The sequence below is a fragment of the Salvelinus alpinus genome, chromosome 16 (assembly GCF_045679555.1).
Source record: "Salvelinus alpinus chromosome 16, SLU_Salpinus.1, whole genome shotgun sequence".
NCBI lineage: Eukaryota > Metazoa > Chordata > Actinopteri > Salmoniformes > Salmonidae > Salvelinus > Salvelinus alpinus.
This window is the reverse complement of record NC_092101.1, coordinates 42,847,074-42,860,713: the sequence shown is the minus strand read 5'-3', so window position 1 is coordinate 42,860,713 and position 13,640 is coordinate 42,847,074. Positions and strand designations below refer to the sequence as shown.

At 44.6% G+C, this 13,640-nt stretch overlaps 2 protein-coding genes across 12 annotated transcripts in view; both read right to left on the bottom strand.

Moving 5' to 3' along the window:
• Positions 1-898: 898 nt before the first annotated feature.
• On the bottom strand, positions 899-8,258 carry LOC139541546 (thrombopoietin receptor-like). Of its 5 annotated transcripts, none has more exons than XM_071346312.1 (12): positions 7,984-8,255; positions 7,555-7,675; positions 7,212-7,408; positions 6,618-6,769; positions 6,210-6,375; positions 5,747-5,858; positions 5,424-5,584; positions 3,660-3,802; positions 3,276-3,435; positions 2,966-3,050; positions 2,760-2,847; positions 899-2,154 (listed from the first exon to the last, which is right to left on the bottom strand). In XM_071346312.1, exons 1-12 carry the CDS (start codon positions 8,099-8,101, stop codon positions 1,669-1,671), a joined length of 1,989 nt encoding a protein of 662 aa, XP_071202413.1. In that variant the 5' UTR covers positions 8,102-8,255; the 3' UTR covers positions 899-1,668. The 5 variants fall into 5 exon arrangements, with proteins under 5 accessions (XP_071202413.1, XP_071202414.1, XP_071202415.1 ...); XM_071346313.1 differs by having other exon boundaries at positions 2,966-3,047; positions 7,984-8,254; XM_071346314.1 differs by having other exon boundaries at positions 1,819-2,154; positions 2,752-2,847; positions 7,984-8,258.
• A 2,843-nt stretch (positions 8,259-11,101) lies between these two features.
• Positions 11,102-13,640, bottom strand: part of tie1 (tyrosine kinase with immunoglobulin-like and EGF-like domains 1) — a 21,576-nt gene continuing 19,037 nt past the window's right edge. For all 7 annotated transcript variants that reach the window (XM_071346301.1, XM_071346300.1, XM_071346306.1 and 4 more), the window contains 2 exons: positions 13,621-13,640; positions 11,102-13,259 (listed from right to left, as the gene is read on the bottom strand). The exon at positions 13,621-13,640 is cut by the window's right edge and continues 80 nt beyond it. In XM_071346301.1, coding sequence (XP_071202402.1) covers positions 13,188-13,259; positions 13,621-13,640 — 92 coding nt within the window. In that variant the 3' untranslated portion in view covers positions 11,102-13,187. The remainder of the gene's footprint in view (positions 13,260-13,620) is intronic.

Sequence of the window (13,640 nt, the reverse complement as noted above, 5' to 3'; positions counted from 1 at the left end):
GGCACCTAAAGGACTCTGACATGAGAAAAAATATTCTCTGGTCTGATGAAACCAAGAGTGAACTCTTCCACCTCTGTCAAGCGTCACGTCTGGAGAAAACCAGGCACCACTCATCACCTGGCCAATACCAACCCTACGGTGAAGCATGGTGGTGTCAGCATCATGCTGTGGGGATGTTTTTCAGCGGCAGGGACTGGGAGACTAGTCAGGATCAAGGGAAAGATGAACGGACAAAGTACAGCGAGATCCTTGATGAAAACCTGCTCCAGAGCGCTGAGGACCTCAGACGGTCGAAGGTTCACCTAACAACAGGACAACGACCCTAAGCACACGGCCAAGACAATGCAGGAGGAGCTTCGGGACATGTCTCAATGTCTTTGAGTTGCCCAGCCAGAGCCCGGACTTGAACCTGATCGAACATCTCTGGAGAGACCTGAGAATAGCTGTGCAGTGACGCTCCCCATCCAACCTTACAGAGCTTGAGAGGATCTGCAGAGAAGAATGGGAGGAACTCCCCAAATACAGGTGTGCCAAGCTTGTAGCGTCATACCCAAGAAGACTCGAGGCTGTAATCACTGCCAAAGTTGCTTCAACAAAGTACTGAGTAAAGGATCTGAATACTTATGTAAATGTGATATTTCCGTTTTTTAATTTGAATACATTTGCAAACATTTCTAAAAACCTGTTTTTGCTTTGTCATTATGGGGTACGGATTGTAAATTGAGGATATTTTTTTATTTAAAAACCAAAACCTAAAATTACATACCAAAATCTAACTGCCTGTAGCTCAGGCCCTGAAGCAAGGATATGCACATTCGTGATACCATTTGAAAGGAAACACTTTGAAGTTTGTGGAAATGTGAAATGAATGTAGGAGAATATAACACATTAGATCTGGTAAAAGATAATACATATTTTTTTTATTTTTTTTTTGTACTGTCTTTGAAATGCAAGAGAAAGTGCATAATGTATTATTCCAGCCCAGGTGTTATTTAGACTTTGGCCACTAGATGGAAGCACGGTATATACAAGGTTTTAGAGTGATCCAGTGAAATATTGCATATCTATTCAAAATGTTGTATCAAGACTATCCAAATGTGCCTAATTGGTTTATTCATACATTTTCAAGTTCATAATTGTGCACTATCCTCAAACAATAGTAATTACATTTTTTCACTCTAATAGCTACTGTAAATTGGACAGTGCTGTTAGATTAACAACATTTTAAACTTCGCCCATATCAGACATGTCTATGTCCTGGGATTTTTTTTTGTTTCTTACAACCTCATGCTAATCACATTAGCCTACGTTAGCTCAACACCGATCCTGAAGAAGTTGTAATCCATTTTAGAATAAGTCTGAAACGTAACAAAATGTGGGAAAATCAAGGGGTCTAAATACTTTCCGAATGCACAATACAGTATATACCTTACAGACAGATATGTGACAAGTTAAATATATATATTTACAGTATATAGTATAACTGTGCAACATATCAATCCATATCTGTTCATCCAGATTTGGCTGCACTTGATATATTATCCAATTAATCATAAAATACATCTTTAATAAGATGTATGCAAGGACCTGTTTTATTAGTGATGTAATGGATATTGTTTTGATGTTTTGTAACTGTCCAGTTTGTGTGCCCTTGTTGAGCTGTGCCAATCAGGTGTTTACATTAGCTGAGTTTGTTCCCTCCAGGTTGGCATAGAGCTTGCCGGCCCTGCTGCTGTCCTGACAGTCCAGTCTCTCTATGGGCTGCTCGGCCAGCAGCATGTAGGAGTGGTTGAGGATGTCCGTGGTACTGGAGGATGATGGGAAGTTGGAGGAGCAGTGACACCTCATCTGGAGAACCTCATCTTCCCCCAGGCTTCGAGACTCTGCCCCCACCTCCCCGTCATACACATACTTGTTCCCTCGGAGACAGGGGATGACGTCATCCGTGGCCAGGGTCACGTAGTCCTGGCTGAGCTCCAGGGCCAGGGTGGGGAGCCTTTCCTCCTCCCTGCCAGCGGAGCCTCGCTCTGGGGAGAGTAGTAAGGAGGACTCCCTGGGAAGCTTCCCTCCATCTGGAGCCTCCCTCTCAGACATAATCTCCACCACACAGGCTGGGGTCTCCTCAGAATATTGCTTGATAATGAAGGGAGGGTCCTATGGAGGTAATGCAGGTACATACAGAGACTCAGATCCAATGGTTTCCAACACATCCACATAAAGATAAACCACATTGAACACACAGTTAAAATGTGACCCCTTCAATTGATCTACCCTACACAAAAATATGAACGCAACATGCAACAATTTCAAATATTTTACTGAGTTACAGTTCATTTAAGGAAATCAGTCAATAGAAATAAATAAATTAGGGCCTAATCTATGGATTTGACATGAATGGGCAGAGGCGCAGCAATGGGTGGGCAGGGGCGCAGCCATTGGTGGGCAGGGGCGCAGCCATGGGTGGGCAGGGGCGCAGCCATGGGTGGGCAGGGGCGCAGCCATGGGAGGGCAGGGGCGCAGCCATGGGTGGGCAGGGGCGCAGCCATGGGTGGGCAGGGTCGCAGCCATGGGTGGGCATAGAAATGTTGTCCACAACATTTGAGAGAAATAAGCTTTTTGTGCATAAGGAACATTTCTAAAATCTTTTATTTCAGCTCATGAAACATGGGACCAACGCATTACATGCTGCATTTATATTTTTGTTAATTATAGTTCCATAATGTTAATCTACTGTGTACTGCAATCAATTACGTTTTTACCCAAGTCTGGCCGCTGATGTCTGTCAGGAAGCCGTGCAATACTTTGTCAAGATTTGGGACTGGTGGCCACAGATACCGTTTGAGCTTACTGGTGGAAAAAGCATTCAGTACACAACATGTCTATGAATAGGATGTAAAAGATATGTGTGTTTACGGTAGGTGGTACACACTGCAGCAGTGTAACGCAGACTGGAAAAGCATCTTACCTGAGATACCTGGAGAACATTGAGAGGAACACAATAGATAGGATGAGCATCATGAGAGGAATGCAGAGGATGAAGAGGGCCCCTGCTGAGTTCAAATAAAGAACCAGAGTTTGACAATGACAATAGCCTGCCTGATTAGAAGCGCAGTGACTAATATCTACTATTCATGGGTTGCACCTCTCTAGGCCTACCTGAACGTCACAGAATACAAAAAGGTTTGAACTATCAACCAGTATCCACCTTCCCATATACAGCAGACATTTTATGTAATCAGATATGGAAAATGATCTCCATACTAGTGTTACTTTACCTATATCTGAAGGTGTGTCCACAGTGAGTGGGGGTGACCAGTCGCTCCAGTAGCCAGCGTAGACTGACCCGTTGGGCCTGGCTCTGACCTGGATAAAGTACTGACTGCCAGTCTGAACGTCCAGACAAGTACTGTTCTCAGGGACCTGCAAGGTCACCAGCTGAAGAGAGAGGACAACAAACAATAACACCAGTGGAGGCTGCTTTGGGGAGGACGGCTCAGTTCAGCCTCCACTGAATTGCACCCAGTTATTGGTTTGTACTGCAAAATACAAACTCATGACAAAACATGTAGTTCCCTGTTTACATATGCAATAAGGACAGAGCCAGGCTTATGGTTTTACCACAGAACAGGTAGGCTCTGTAGGTAGGCTCTGTACTGTACCTTCCAAACGGCCTCCCCTTGAGGCTGGTAGCGGAGCTGGTACATCAGGTGGAGAGACAGAGCCAGTAGGGGTGTGCCCCATCTCAGACGCAGCCTGCCCCCCTCCCACTGCCCCCTCAGCCTCCCTGGAGGGCCTGTTTGAACTGACCGCAACATAGAGAGAGGAGAGAGAAACATAACATGAGTTTTACAGAGATGATTAGTGTACCATCGAGAGCATCCTGACCGGTTGCATCACCACCTGGTATGGTAACTGCTCAGCATCTGACCGTAAGGCACTACAGAGGGTAGTGCGTACAGGCCAGTACGTCACTGGGGCCAAGCTTCCTGACATCCAGGACCTATATACTAGGTGTGTGTACAAATTACCTCAACTAACCTGTACCCCCTCACATTGACTCGGTACCGGTAACGCCTGTATATAGCGTTATTGATATTTTATTGTGTTACTTTTTATTTATTTTTTTACTTTAGTTTATTTGGTCAATATTATTTAAACTCTTCTTGAACTGCACTGTTGGTTAAGGGCTTGTAAGTAAGCATTTAACGGTAAGTTGTATTCGGCGCATGTGACAAATAAAGTTTGATTTGATTTGATTTATTTGATGTCCATAATACAGATTGTATTGTTACAGATTTACACAACTGTTCAAAAGTTTGGTGTCACTGTTAAAATAACATCAAATTGATCAGAAATACAGTGTAGACATTGTTAATGTTGTAAATGACTATTGTAGCTGGAAACGAGTTGCAGAGTTACAAAGAAAAAGCCATATCTCAGACGGGCCAATAAAAATACAAGATTAAGATGGGCAAAAGAACACAGACACTGGACAGAGGAATTCTGCCTAGAAGGCCAGCATCCTGGAGTTTCCTCTTCACTGTTGACGTTGAGACTGGTGTTTGTGGGTACTATTTAATGAAGCTGCCAGTTGAGGACTTGTGAGGCATCTGTTTCTCAAACTAGACACTCTAATGTACTTGTCCTCTTGCTTAGTTGTGCACCGGGGCCTCCCACTCCTCTTTCTATTCTTGTTAGAACCAGTTTGAGCTGTTCTGTGAAGGGAGTAGTACACAGCATTGTATGAGATCTTCAGTTTCTTGGCAATTTCTCGCATGGAATAGACTTCATTTTTCCGAACAAGAATAGACTGACGAGTTTCAGAAGAAAGTTATTTGTTTCCGGCCATTTTGAGCCTGTAATCGAACCCACAAATGCTGATGATCCAGATACTCAACTAGTCTAAAGAAGGCCCGTTTTATTGCTTCTTTAATCAGGACAACAGTTTTCAGCTGTGCTAACATAATTGCAAAAGGGTTTTCTAATGATTGATTAGCCTTTTAAAATTATAAACTTCGATTAGATAACACAACGTGCCATTGGAACACAGGAGTGATGGTTGCTGACAATGGGCTGTACACCTATGTAGATATTCCATTAAAATGCAGCCGTTTCCAGCTACAATAGTCATTTACAACATTAACAATGTCTACACTATATTTCTGATCAATTTGATGTTATTTTAATGGGGGAAAAAAGGTGATTTTCTTTCAAAAACAAGGACATTTCTAAGTGACCCCAAACTTTTGAACGGTAGTGTATGTCAACAAGGATTCTTCAAAAATTAAGAAAAATGCATGCTAGACTCCACCTCTTTCCATTTGTTTAACTCTTAATGGCAATGTAGTATACCGGTAGTCTCCTTTTTTGACTGAAAGGAAGCGTTCACAGCTGCCAAGTCATCTATTATCAGTCTGACTCACTGCTGTTGTTGAGTCTGAAGGGTTCAGTGTAGAAGGTCCGTTTGAGAGAACCAGGACCAGTACTGAGTTTAACCAGTATCTCGCTGGACTCCGCTCCATGGAAACGGCAGTGGTAGGAGGCCTTCTCATTCTGCAGACACTTTATCCAGCCCTCCCGTTTACTGCAGAGATTACACAACCAGAGGTTTAATGATACATAATCACCAAGTATGTTTTACAATGCAATATGAGCTTTGCCTTCATTTATGTCTCACTGTGGAACGTTTTGCTGTAATCATGTAGAGTAGCGTGTTTGTTGAGGTCATTGGTATGTTAACAGCTACCTGGGTCGCAGCTTGTAGTTTAAGGTGTAGGTAGCATCTCTGTAGGACTGCCCATTCCATTGGCAGGTGATGTTTTGCAGGTCAGAGGTATGACACAACAATGAGATATCAGCTGGAAGACAGTGGTAGTAAACTCCATCACTCTGACAGTGCTGTCAGTAAACAACATCATCTGAATGTATTCAACTGAAATGTGTCTTCCGCATTTAAGCCAACCCTCTGAATCAGAGAGGTGCAGGGGGCCGCCTTAATCTATATCCACGTCTTTGGAGCACGGTCGAATAGTGAGCTAACTGCCTTCCTCAGGGGCAGAACGTCAGATGTTTACCTTGTCAGCTCGGGGATTCAATCCAGCAACCTTTCGGATACTGGCCCAACACTCCTACCCGCCGGGCTACCTGCCGCCACACATGTGCACTGTTGTCTTTATCCGTCTTTAGCCTATACTCAGTAGTTCACCCACCTGCGCTCTGAGGTACCATGGCAGTGATGGGGAGCGACCAGTCGCTCCAGTGACCGCTGGTCTCTGTCTCACTGTAGCCATTGGGTTTGACCCTTAGCTGGACGCTGACCACCTCCCCTGGCAGCAGAGAAACCAGGCTGTGAATGGGGGACCTCATGGACTTTATCTGGAGACAGAGAAGGAAGACATATCACAGGAAGTCTACAGCAGCAGCACAGTGAATGGAATTTGAGTGACGACGTTCTTGCACAAAATGGACGCCCTGTAGCCTACCATCAAGGTGGGTACTAATAGTGAATGCCCCAGTCATGGTAGATTTTTTACCGAACACTTAATCTGTCTTTTTCCCCTTGCAGTGAGTCTGACTGGATGAATTAGTGTTGATTTTGTGTTTCTGAGTTTCAGTACCAGTTCTGTCCTCTCCCCCAGTCCCTGGGAAGAGTAACGCATCCCATAATGCACGTTGTTCTCCCAATCTCTTGGTGCGTGCCAAGCCACCTGGAACTGCCCAGCCTGCCCTGTCGGGTGAAGGGATACATTCACAGGGGGTTCCAGGAGACCTGAGAGAAAGAGAGAGAGCGAGAGAGAGGGAGAGGGGGAGAGGAGAGAGAGGAGAGAGAGGAGAGAGGAGAGAGGAGAGAGAGAGAGAGAGAGAGAGAGAGAGAGAGAGAGAGAGAGAGAGAGAGAGAGAGAGAGAGAGAGAGAGAGAGAGAGAGAGAGAGAGAGAGAGAGAGAGAGAGAGAGAGAGAGAGAGAGAGAGAGAGAGAGAGAGAGAGAGAGAGAGAGATAATGAAACGGGGAGGATGAGCTTTAGATTTAAAACTTCTAAAATCCTCTCTCTCTCTCTCTCTCTCCCTCTCCCTCTCCCTCTCCCTCTCCCTCTCTCTCTCTCTCTCTCTCTCTCTCTCTCTCTCTCTCTCTCTCTCTCTCTCTCTCTCTCTCTCTCTCTCTCTCTCTCTCTCTCTCTCTCTCTCTCTCTCTCTCTCTCTCTCTCTCTCTCACCCTGGTCCTCAACGCTGATGGTGCGTGTGAAGAGTGTGTAGTTGGAGCTGCTCTCCACCACTCTGATGTGTGTGAGCGTGAACAGGAAGACGTCAGAGCAAGGGAAGAGGCAGATGTGGAGAACCTTCCCCTCCTCCTCTTCCTCCCCCTTCTCTGTCCTCTGAAAAGTCAGTTTACACCGCTTCTCCTTTTCCTCACTGATCAGGGACAGAGGAAAGATGACTGGTGTCAGTGCCTGGCAGTACAGAGTGTATGTCAACTGTTCACTTCAACTGTAATACATGTTCGTGTATCTTCTGAAAATATTGACATTTTATAATTTACCAGAATTCATTGAACATACTTATCATTCCTGTAGAAGAAGTCATAAGCCGTGTTGCCTGGTGTCTCCCAGAAACAGGTGAAGTCATACTGTGTCCTGGTAAAACACTTTGGATCAGCATCACCAGCCAACAACAACACATCTGTATGGGAAATAATATCATTTATTACAGTTTTGAATTCTGTCATTTATTATTGTTTTATAATACTGTAACAAATATTATTTTGCCATTTAGTAGATGCTTTAATCCAGAGTGAGTTACAGTAATGAGTGCATACATTTTCTTACTTTTTGTTGTAAAAACAGGCATAAATCACCAATACTGCACAACGAGAGAGAAGTTCAGCTGAGAGACGAATAACAATGTTGCCTTGTTTTGTCTTGGCATAACACTATTCCAGATGACTATTGTTGTCAATTCATTGTGTTAAAAAACAAACAATGTCCTACCTTTCTTTGACAGGTGAGGGACAGCCTCATCTACAAGCCCATGCCCCAGTACGTTCACCCAGCCTGCTATGATCCAGAGCCAGACACAGAGAACCCTCGAGGTGAGATGGAGATCCATGACATCCACAGACAGGTGGCAGGTGTGTCCAATCCACAGACAGGCGTGTCTGATCTACCCCATCGCTGCCCCAAGCTCTATGTCTGAGAGTGGCAAGGTGTTTGTGAGTGTCTGTCAGCATAGCATTGGGGTCTGGGGTGGAGGGGGATTGTACTGATGAGGGGAGGCTCTATCTGACAGGTCCTCGTTCTACAGGAAGTGGGTGTTGTGTGGTTTGAGCCAACCCACATGGTGGTACAAGGGAGAGTGTTTCCTCTAACACACATTTATCCCACGTTGATGTTTTCATACATTCAATACAATCCTCTTTCACACTATAAGCCATCACAGATACTCTCTGGTCTCTCAAAAACATAAACAAATGTATGTTCAAATTGAAATCTTTGAACATGTCATACTTTATTCAGGGTCTGCAGTAACAGTCAGTTATATGAAGCGTATAGCAACACATTATGACCACAATTCAGCAACTATCTCTTCCAACTAATCTACTAGTCAGTAGATCGGAGACAGCCAGGCCCTTGGGGCCAGACAGAGCATTGCCCCACAGAGATACTGTAGATAGAGGTGCTTCTATAGAAGCATCCTTCATCAGTTCCTCTTTAACTTGGGCGGCAGGTAGCCTAACGGTTAAGAGCAGGTAGCCTAACGGTTAAGAGCATGTAGCCTAACGGTTAAGAGCAGGTAGCCTAACGGTTAAGAGCATTGGGCCTAGTAACCGAAAGGTTGTTGGTTTGAATTCCCGAGCTGTCAAGGTAGAAAAATCTTCAGTTTTTCCCTTGAGCAAGGTAGTTAACCCCCAACAACAACTGTTCCCCGAGCCCCCGTGGACGTCAATTAAGGCAGCCCCCCGCACCTCTCTGATTCAGAGGGGTTGGGTTAAATGCAGAAGACACATTTCGGTTGAATGCATTCAGTTGTGCAACTGACTAGGTATCCCCCTTTCCCTTATCAGGGATCTAATGTGTAGTAATTCAAAGGGGCATCTGGGTAGATAGTAGAATACAGCTTGGCGCACTGTATGTTTTAATATATTATGTGTATGACATTTAGCAGACACTTTTCCAAAGCAACATACATTTCTACGTATGGGTGGACCTGGGAATCGAACCCACAATCCTACTGTTGCAATCGATATGCTCTGTCAACTGAGCCATACAGAACCAGTTTGTTATAATGTAGGTTCAGACAGGACCAGTTTGTTATAATGTAGGTTCAGACAGGACCAGTTTGTTATAATGTAGGTTCAGACAGGACCAGTTTGTTATAAGGTAGGTTCAGACATGACCAGTTTGTTATAATGTAGGTTCAGACAGGACCAGTTTGTTATAATGTAGGTTCAGACAGGACCAGTTTGTTATAATGTAGGTTCAGACAGGACCAGTTTGTTATAATGTAGGTTCAGACAGGACCAGTTTGTTATAATGTAGGTTCAGACAGGACCAGTTTGTTATAATGTAGGTTCAGACAGGACCAGTTTGTTATAATGTAGGTTCAGACAGGGCCAGTTTGTTATATTGTAGGTTCAGACAGGACCAGTTTGTTATAATGTAGGTTCAGACAGGACCAGTTTGTTATAATGTAGGTTCAGACAGGACCAGTTTGTTATATTGTAGGTTCAGACAGGACCAGTTTGTTATATTGTAGGTTCAGACAGGACCAGTTTGTTATAATGTAGGATCAGACAGGACCAGTTTGTTATAATGTAGGTTCAGACAGGACCAGTTTGTTATAATGTAGGTTCAGACAGGACCAGTTTGTTATAATGTAGGTTCAGACAGGACCAGTTTGTTATAATGTAGGTTCAGACAGGACCAGTTTGTTATATTGTAGGTTCAGACAGGACCAGTTTTTTATAATGTAGGTTCAGACAGGACCAGTTTGTTATATTGTAGGTTCAGACAGGACCAGTTTGTTATAATGTAGGTCCAGACAGGGCCAGTTTGTTATATTGTAGGTTCAGACAGGACCAGTTTGTTATAATGTAGGTTCAGACAGGACCAGTTTGTTATATTGTAGGTTCAGACAGGACCAGTTTGTTATATTGTAGGTTCAGACAGGACCAGTTTGTTATATTGTAGGTTCAGACAGGACCAGCTTGTTATATTGTAGGTTCAGACAGGACCAGTTTGTTATAATGTAGGTTCAGACAGGACCAGTTTGTTATCGTGTAGGTTCATGCCTTTTTGTTGATACATAGATGTGTACAAGTAGCATATGTGTGTGTGTGTGTGTGTGTGTGTGTGTGTGTGTGTGTTCGGGTGTCAGGAAGCTGAGCTCAGCAGGGCTCTGTGTGCCAGTCCTCAGTCCTAGCCTGTGGCTGGTGTCCTGGTGTCAGCAGCAGGAGGAAATCCTCTGACAGATCAGCTCTCTGCAGCAGGGAAGAGGCCAGGCCACAGAGAGTGTGTGTGTGTGTGTGTGTGTGTGTGTGTGTGTGTGTGTGTGTGTGTGTGTGTGTGTGTGTGTGTGTGTGTGTGTGTGTGTGTGTGTGTGTGTGTGTGTGTGTGTGTGTGTGTGTGTGTGTGTGTGTGTGTGTGTGTGTGTGTGTGTGTGTGTGTGTGTGTGTGTGTGTGTGTGTGTGTGTGTGTGTGTGTGTGTGTGTGTGGTTGACAGAGCAGCTCTCTGAAGCAGGGAAGAGGCCAGGTCCCTGTCAACCTCAGGCCCCACTGAGCCTGGGCTGCGGTTAATCCCTAACACCCCAACACGCTGACATCCAGAGGGATAAAAGTAGGTCACCATGAGTAAAAAAACATCACTTCATTTGACCTCACACCTCCCAGGACTCAGTGGCAAAACAGTGGCAACAGAGCAGTGCAGTATCGCTTGGTTAGATATAACAGGGGGAAAAAGTCAAATTTGCTACTTTAGATTCACAGCTCAAGTTACTTATTACGTGCCTCTGTGCGATCAAGAAAACAAAACCTATTTTCTCGGAGTAGATGGATACACAATTCAAAGAGATGCAGGTAGCATACAGTATGTCACAAAGGTAAACAGGTGGTCTGTGTATATGATTTATACTAAACTTTTACAAAAGGAGGATATATTCTGTAAGTACACTTTAAGAGGAAGGAAAGACGGTAAAAAGCACAGCGGTTACATTCTCATGATATACTGTACTACCATTTTATTTACCGTTATTTTACCAGGTACGTTGACTGAACACATTCTCATTTACAGCAACGACCTGGGGAATAGCTACAGGGGAGAGGAGATGAATGAGCCAATTGGAAGCTGGGGGTGATTAGAAGGCCATGATGGTATGAGAGACAGATTGGGAATTTAGCCAGAACACCGGGGTTAACACCCCTACTCTTGCAAAAAGTGCCATGGGATCTTTAGTGACCACAGAGAGTCAGGACACCCGTTTAACGTCCCATCCGAAAGACGGGAAATAAGTGAATATACACATGAATATACATGTTTCTGGTTCAAGTGCTACATTGTATGTTTTCTCCCCAGCCGGATCCATCTCAATCCATCTCAGAATGAACAGCAGACTCCACGTGTGTCCATGTGTCCAGAAAAAAGTATTCTCTCCATTTGGACGGAGGAAAGGTCATAGGGCACCCCACATACACTGTCAGTGTAGTATCATGTGACTGTCAGTGTAGTATCATGTGACTCTGGCAGTGTAGTATCATGTGACTCTGGCAGTGTAATATCATGTGACTGTCAGTGTAATATCATGTGACTCTGTCACTGTAGTATCATGTGACTCTGGCAGTGTAATATCATGTGACTGTCAGTGTAGTATCATGTGACTCTGTCAGTGTAGTATCATGTGACTGTCAGTGTAGTATCATGTGACTGTCAGTGTAGTATCATGTGACTCTGGCAGTGTAGTATCATGTGACTCTGTCAGTGTAGTATCATGTGACTGTCAGTTTAGTATCATGTGACTCTGGCAGTGTAGTATCATGTGACTATGTCAGTCTAGTATCATGTGACTGTCAGTGTAGTATCATGTGACTCTGGCAGTGTAGTATCATGTGACTCTGGCAGTGTAGTATCATGTGACTGTCAGTGTAGTATCATGTGACTGTCAGTGTAGTATCATGTGACTCTGTCAGTGTAGTATCATGTGACTCTGGCACTGTAGTATCATGTGACTCTGTCACTGTAGTATCATGTGACTGTCACTGTAGTATCATGTGACTGGCAGTGTAGTATCATGTGACTCTGGCAGTGTAGTATCATGTGACTCTGGCAGTGTAGTATCATGTGACTCTGTCAGTGTAGTATCATGTGACTCTGTCAGTGTAGTATCATGTGACTCTGGCAGTGTAGTATCATGTGACTCTGTCAGTGTAGTATCATGTGACTCTGTCAGTGTAGTATCATGTGACTCTGTCAGTGTAGTATCATGTGACTCTGTCAGTGTAGTATCATGTGACTCTGGCAGTGTAGTATCATGTGACTCTGGCAGTGTAGTATCATGTGACTCTGTCAGTGTAGTATCATGTGACTCTGTCAGTGTAGTATCATGTGACTCTGGCAGTGTAGTATCATGTGACTCTGGCAGTGTAGTATCATGTGACTCTGTCAGTGTAGTATCATGTGACTCTGTCAGTGTAGTATCATGTGACTCTGGCAGTGTAGTATCATGTGACTCTGGCAGTGTAGTATCATGTGACTCTGTCAGTGTAGTATCATGTGACTCTGTCAGTGTAGTATCATGTGACTCTGGCAATGTAGTATCATGTGACTCTGGCAGTGTAGTATCATGTGACTCTGGCAGTGTAGTATCATGTGACTCTGTCAGTGTAGTATCATGTGACTCTGGCAGTGTAGTATCATGTGATGTAGCACCTTCCTCTTCCATACTTTCCTTCAAACAAGCACAGAGGTGTGTCCCAAGTCCAGTGTTACAACTCCCTAACCAATCCCAACCAGTCCCCCCATCAGACCTCGACAGTGTCCTTTCACAGTCCTCCCTCTATAGCCTAGTGGTCCGGGTGGATCGTCTGTTGTTCCACCTGTCCCCACGTTGGGCCGCAGCAGGGGGGCGGCAGTAACGCGGTGCCCAGCCTCGGGGCCTCTCCTGTGGGCTACGAGACCTGTCGGGGTCTGGGGGGGCTGGAAGTCAGGCCTCCTCGGCCGTGGCGTCTATCCCAGCATAGGTGAAGTTCTCGAAGAGCGCCATGTTCACGTAGGCCTGGGATGGGATGTAAGGAGAGGAGTAGTTAGATAGTAGAGTGATTTAGAAAATTACAGGTGAGGAATTAATTCAGTAAAGAGGAGGAATTGTATGTAACCAGGACGAGGGATCTCCAAACCAGGAGTTAATAAGCAGGAAATACTGAATCCTCCAACCAGGATTTGGAAAAACCAGGGAATTTATTGAAAGTTCCTGGAATTTTGCAACCCTAACCAGGACCTTCTGTGCCAACTCCTGCAAGACAACACAAACAAGTCTGGGACCAGGCTACCTCTGTACCTTATGGGATAGGTCAGGAGGTTGCTAGCAGATTGAAAATATGAGTCCTAAGTGAAACTGTAAGTTACAGTCTCCTTACCTTCCTGGCCTCCTGCATTC

Bases quoted from the DNA above. Each gene is read 5' to 3' on its own strand.
- LOC139541546 (XM_071346312.1), bottom strand. From the start codon at position 8,101: ATGGATCTCCATCTCACCTCGAGGGTTCTCTGTGTCTGGCTCTGGATC. The intron at 6,770-7,211 runs GTGAGAGAGAGA...TCTTTCTCTCAG, and splicing joins CATCAGCGTTGAGGACCAGG to GTCTCCTGGAACCCCCTGTG. The intron at 2,848-2,965 runs GTAAGATGCTTT...TTTTTCCACCAG, and splicing joins ATGTTCTCCAGGTATCTCAG to TAAGCTCAAACGGTATCTGT.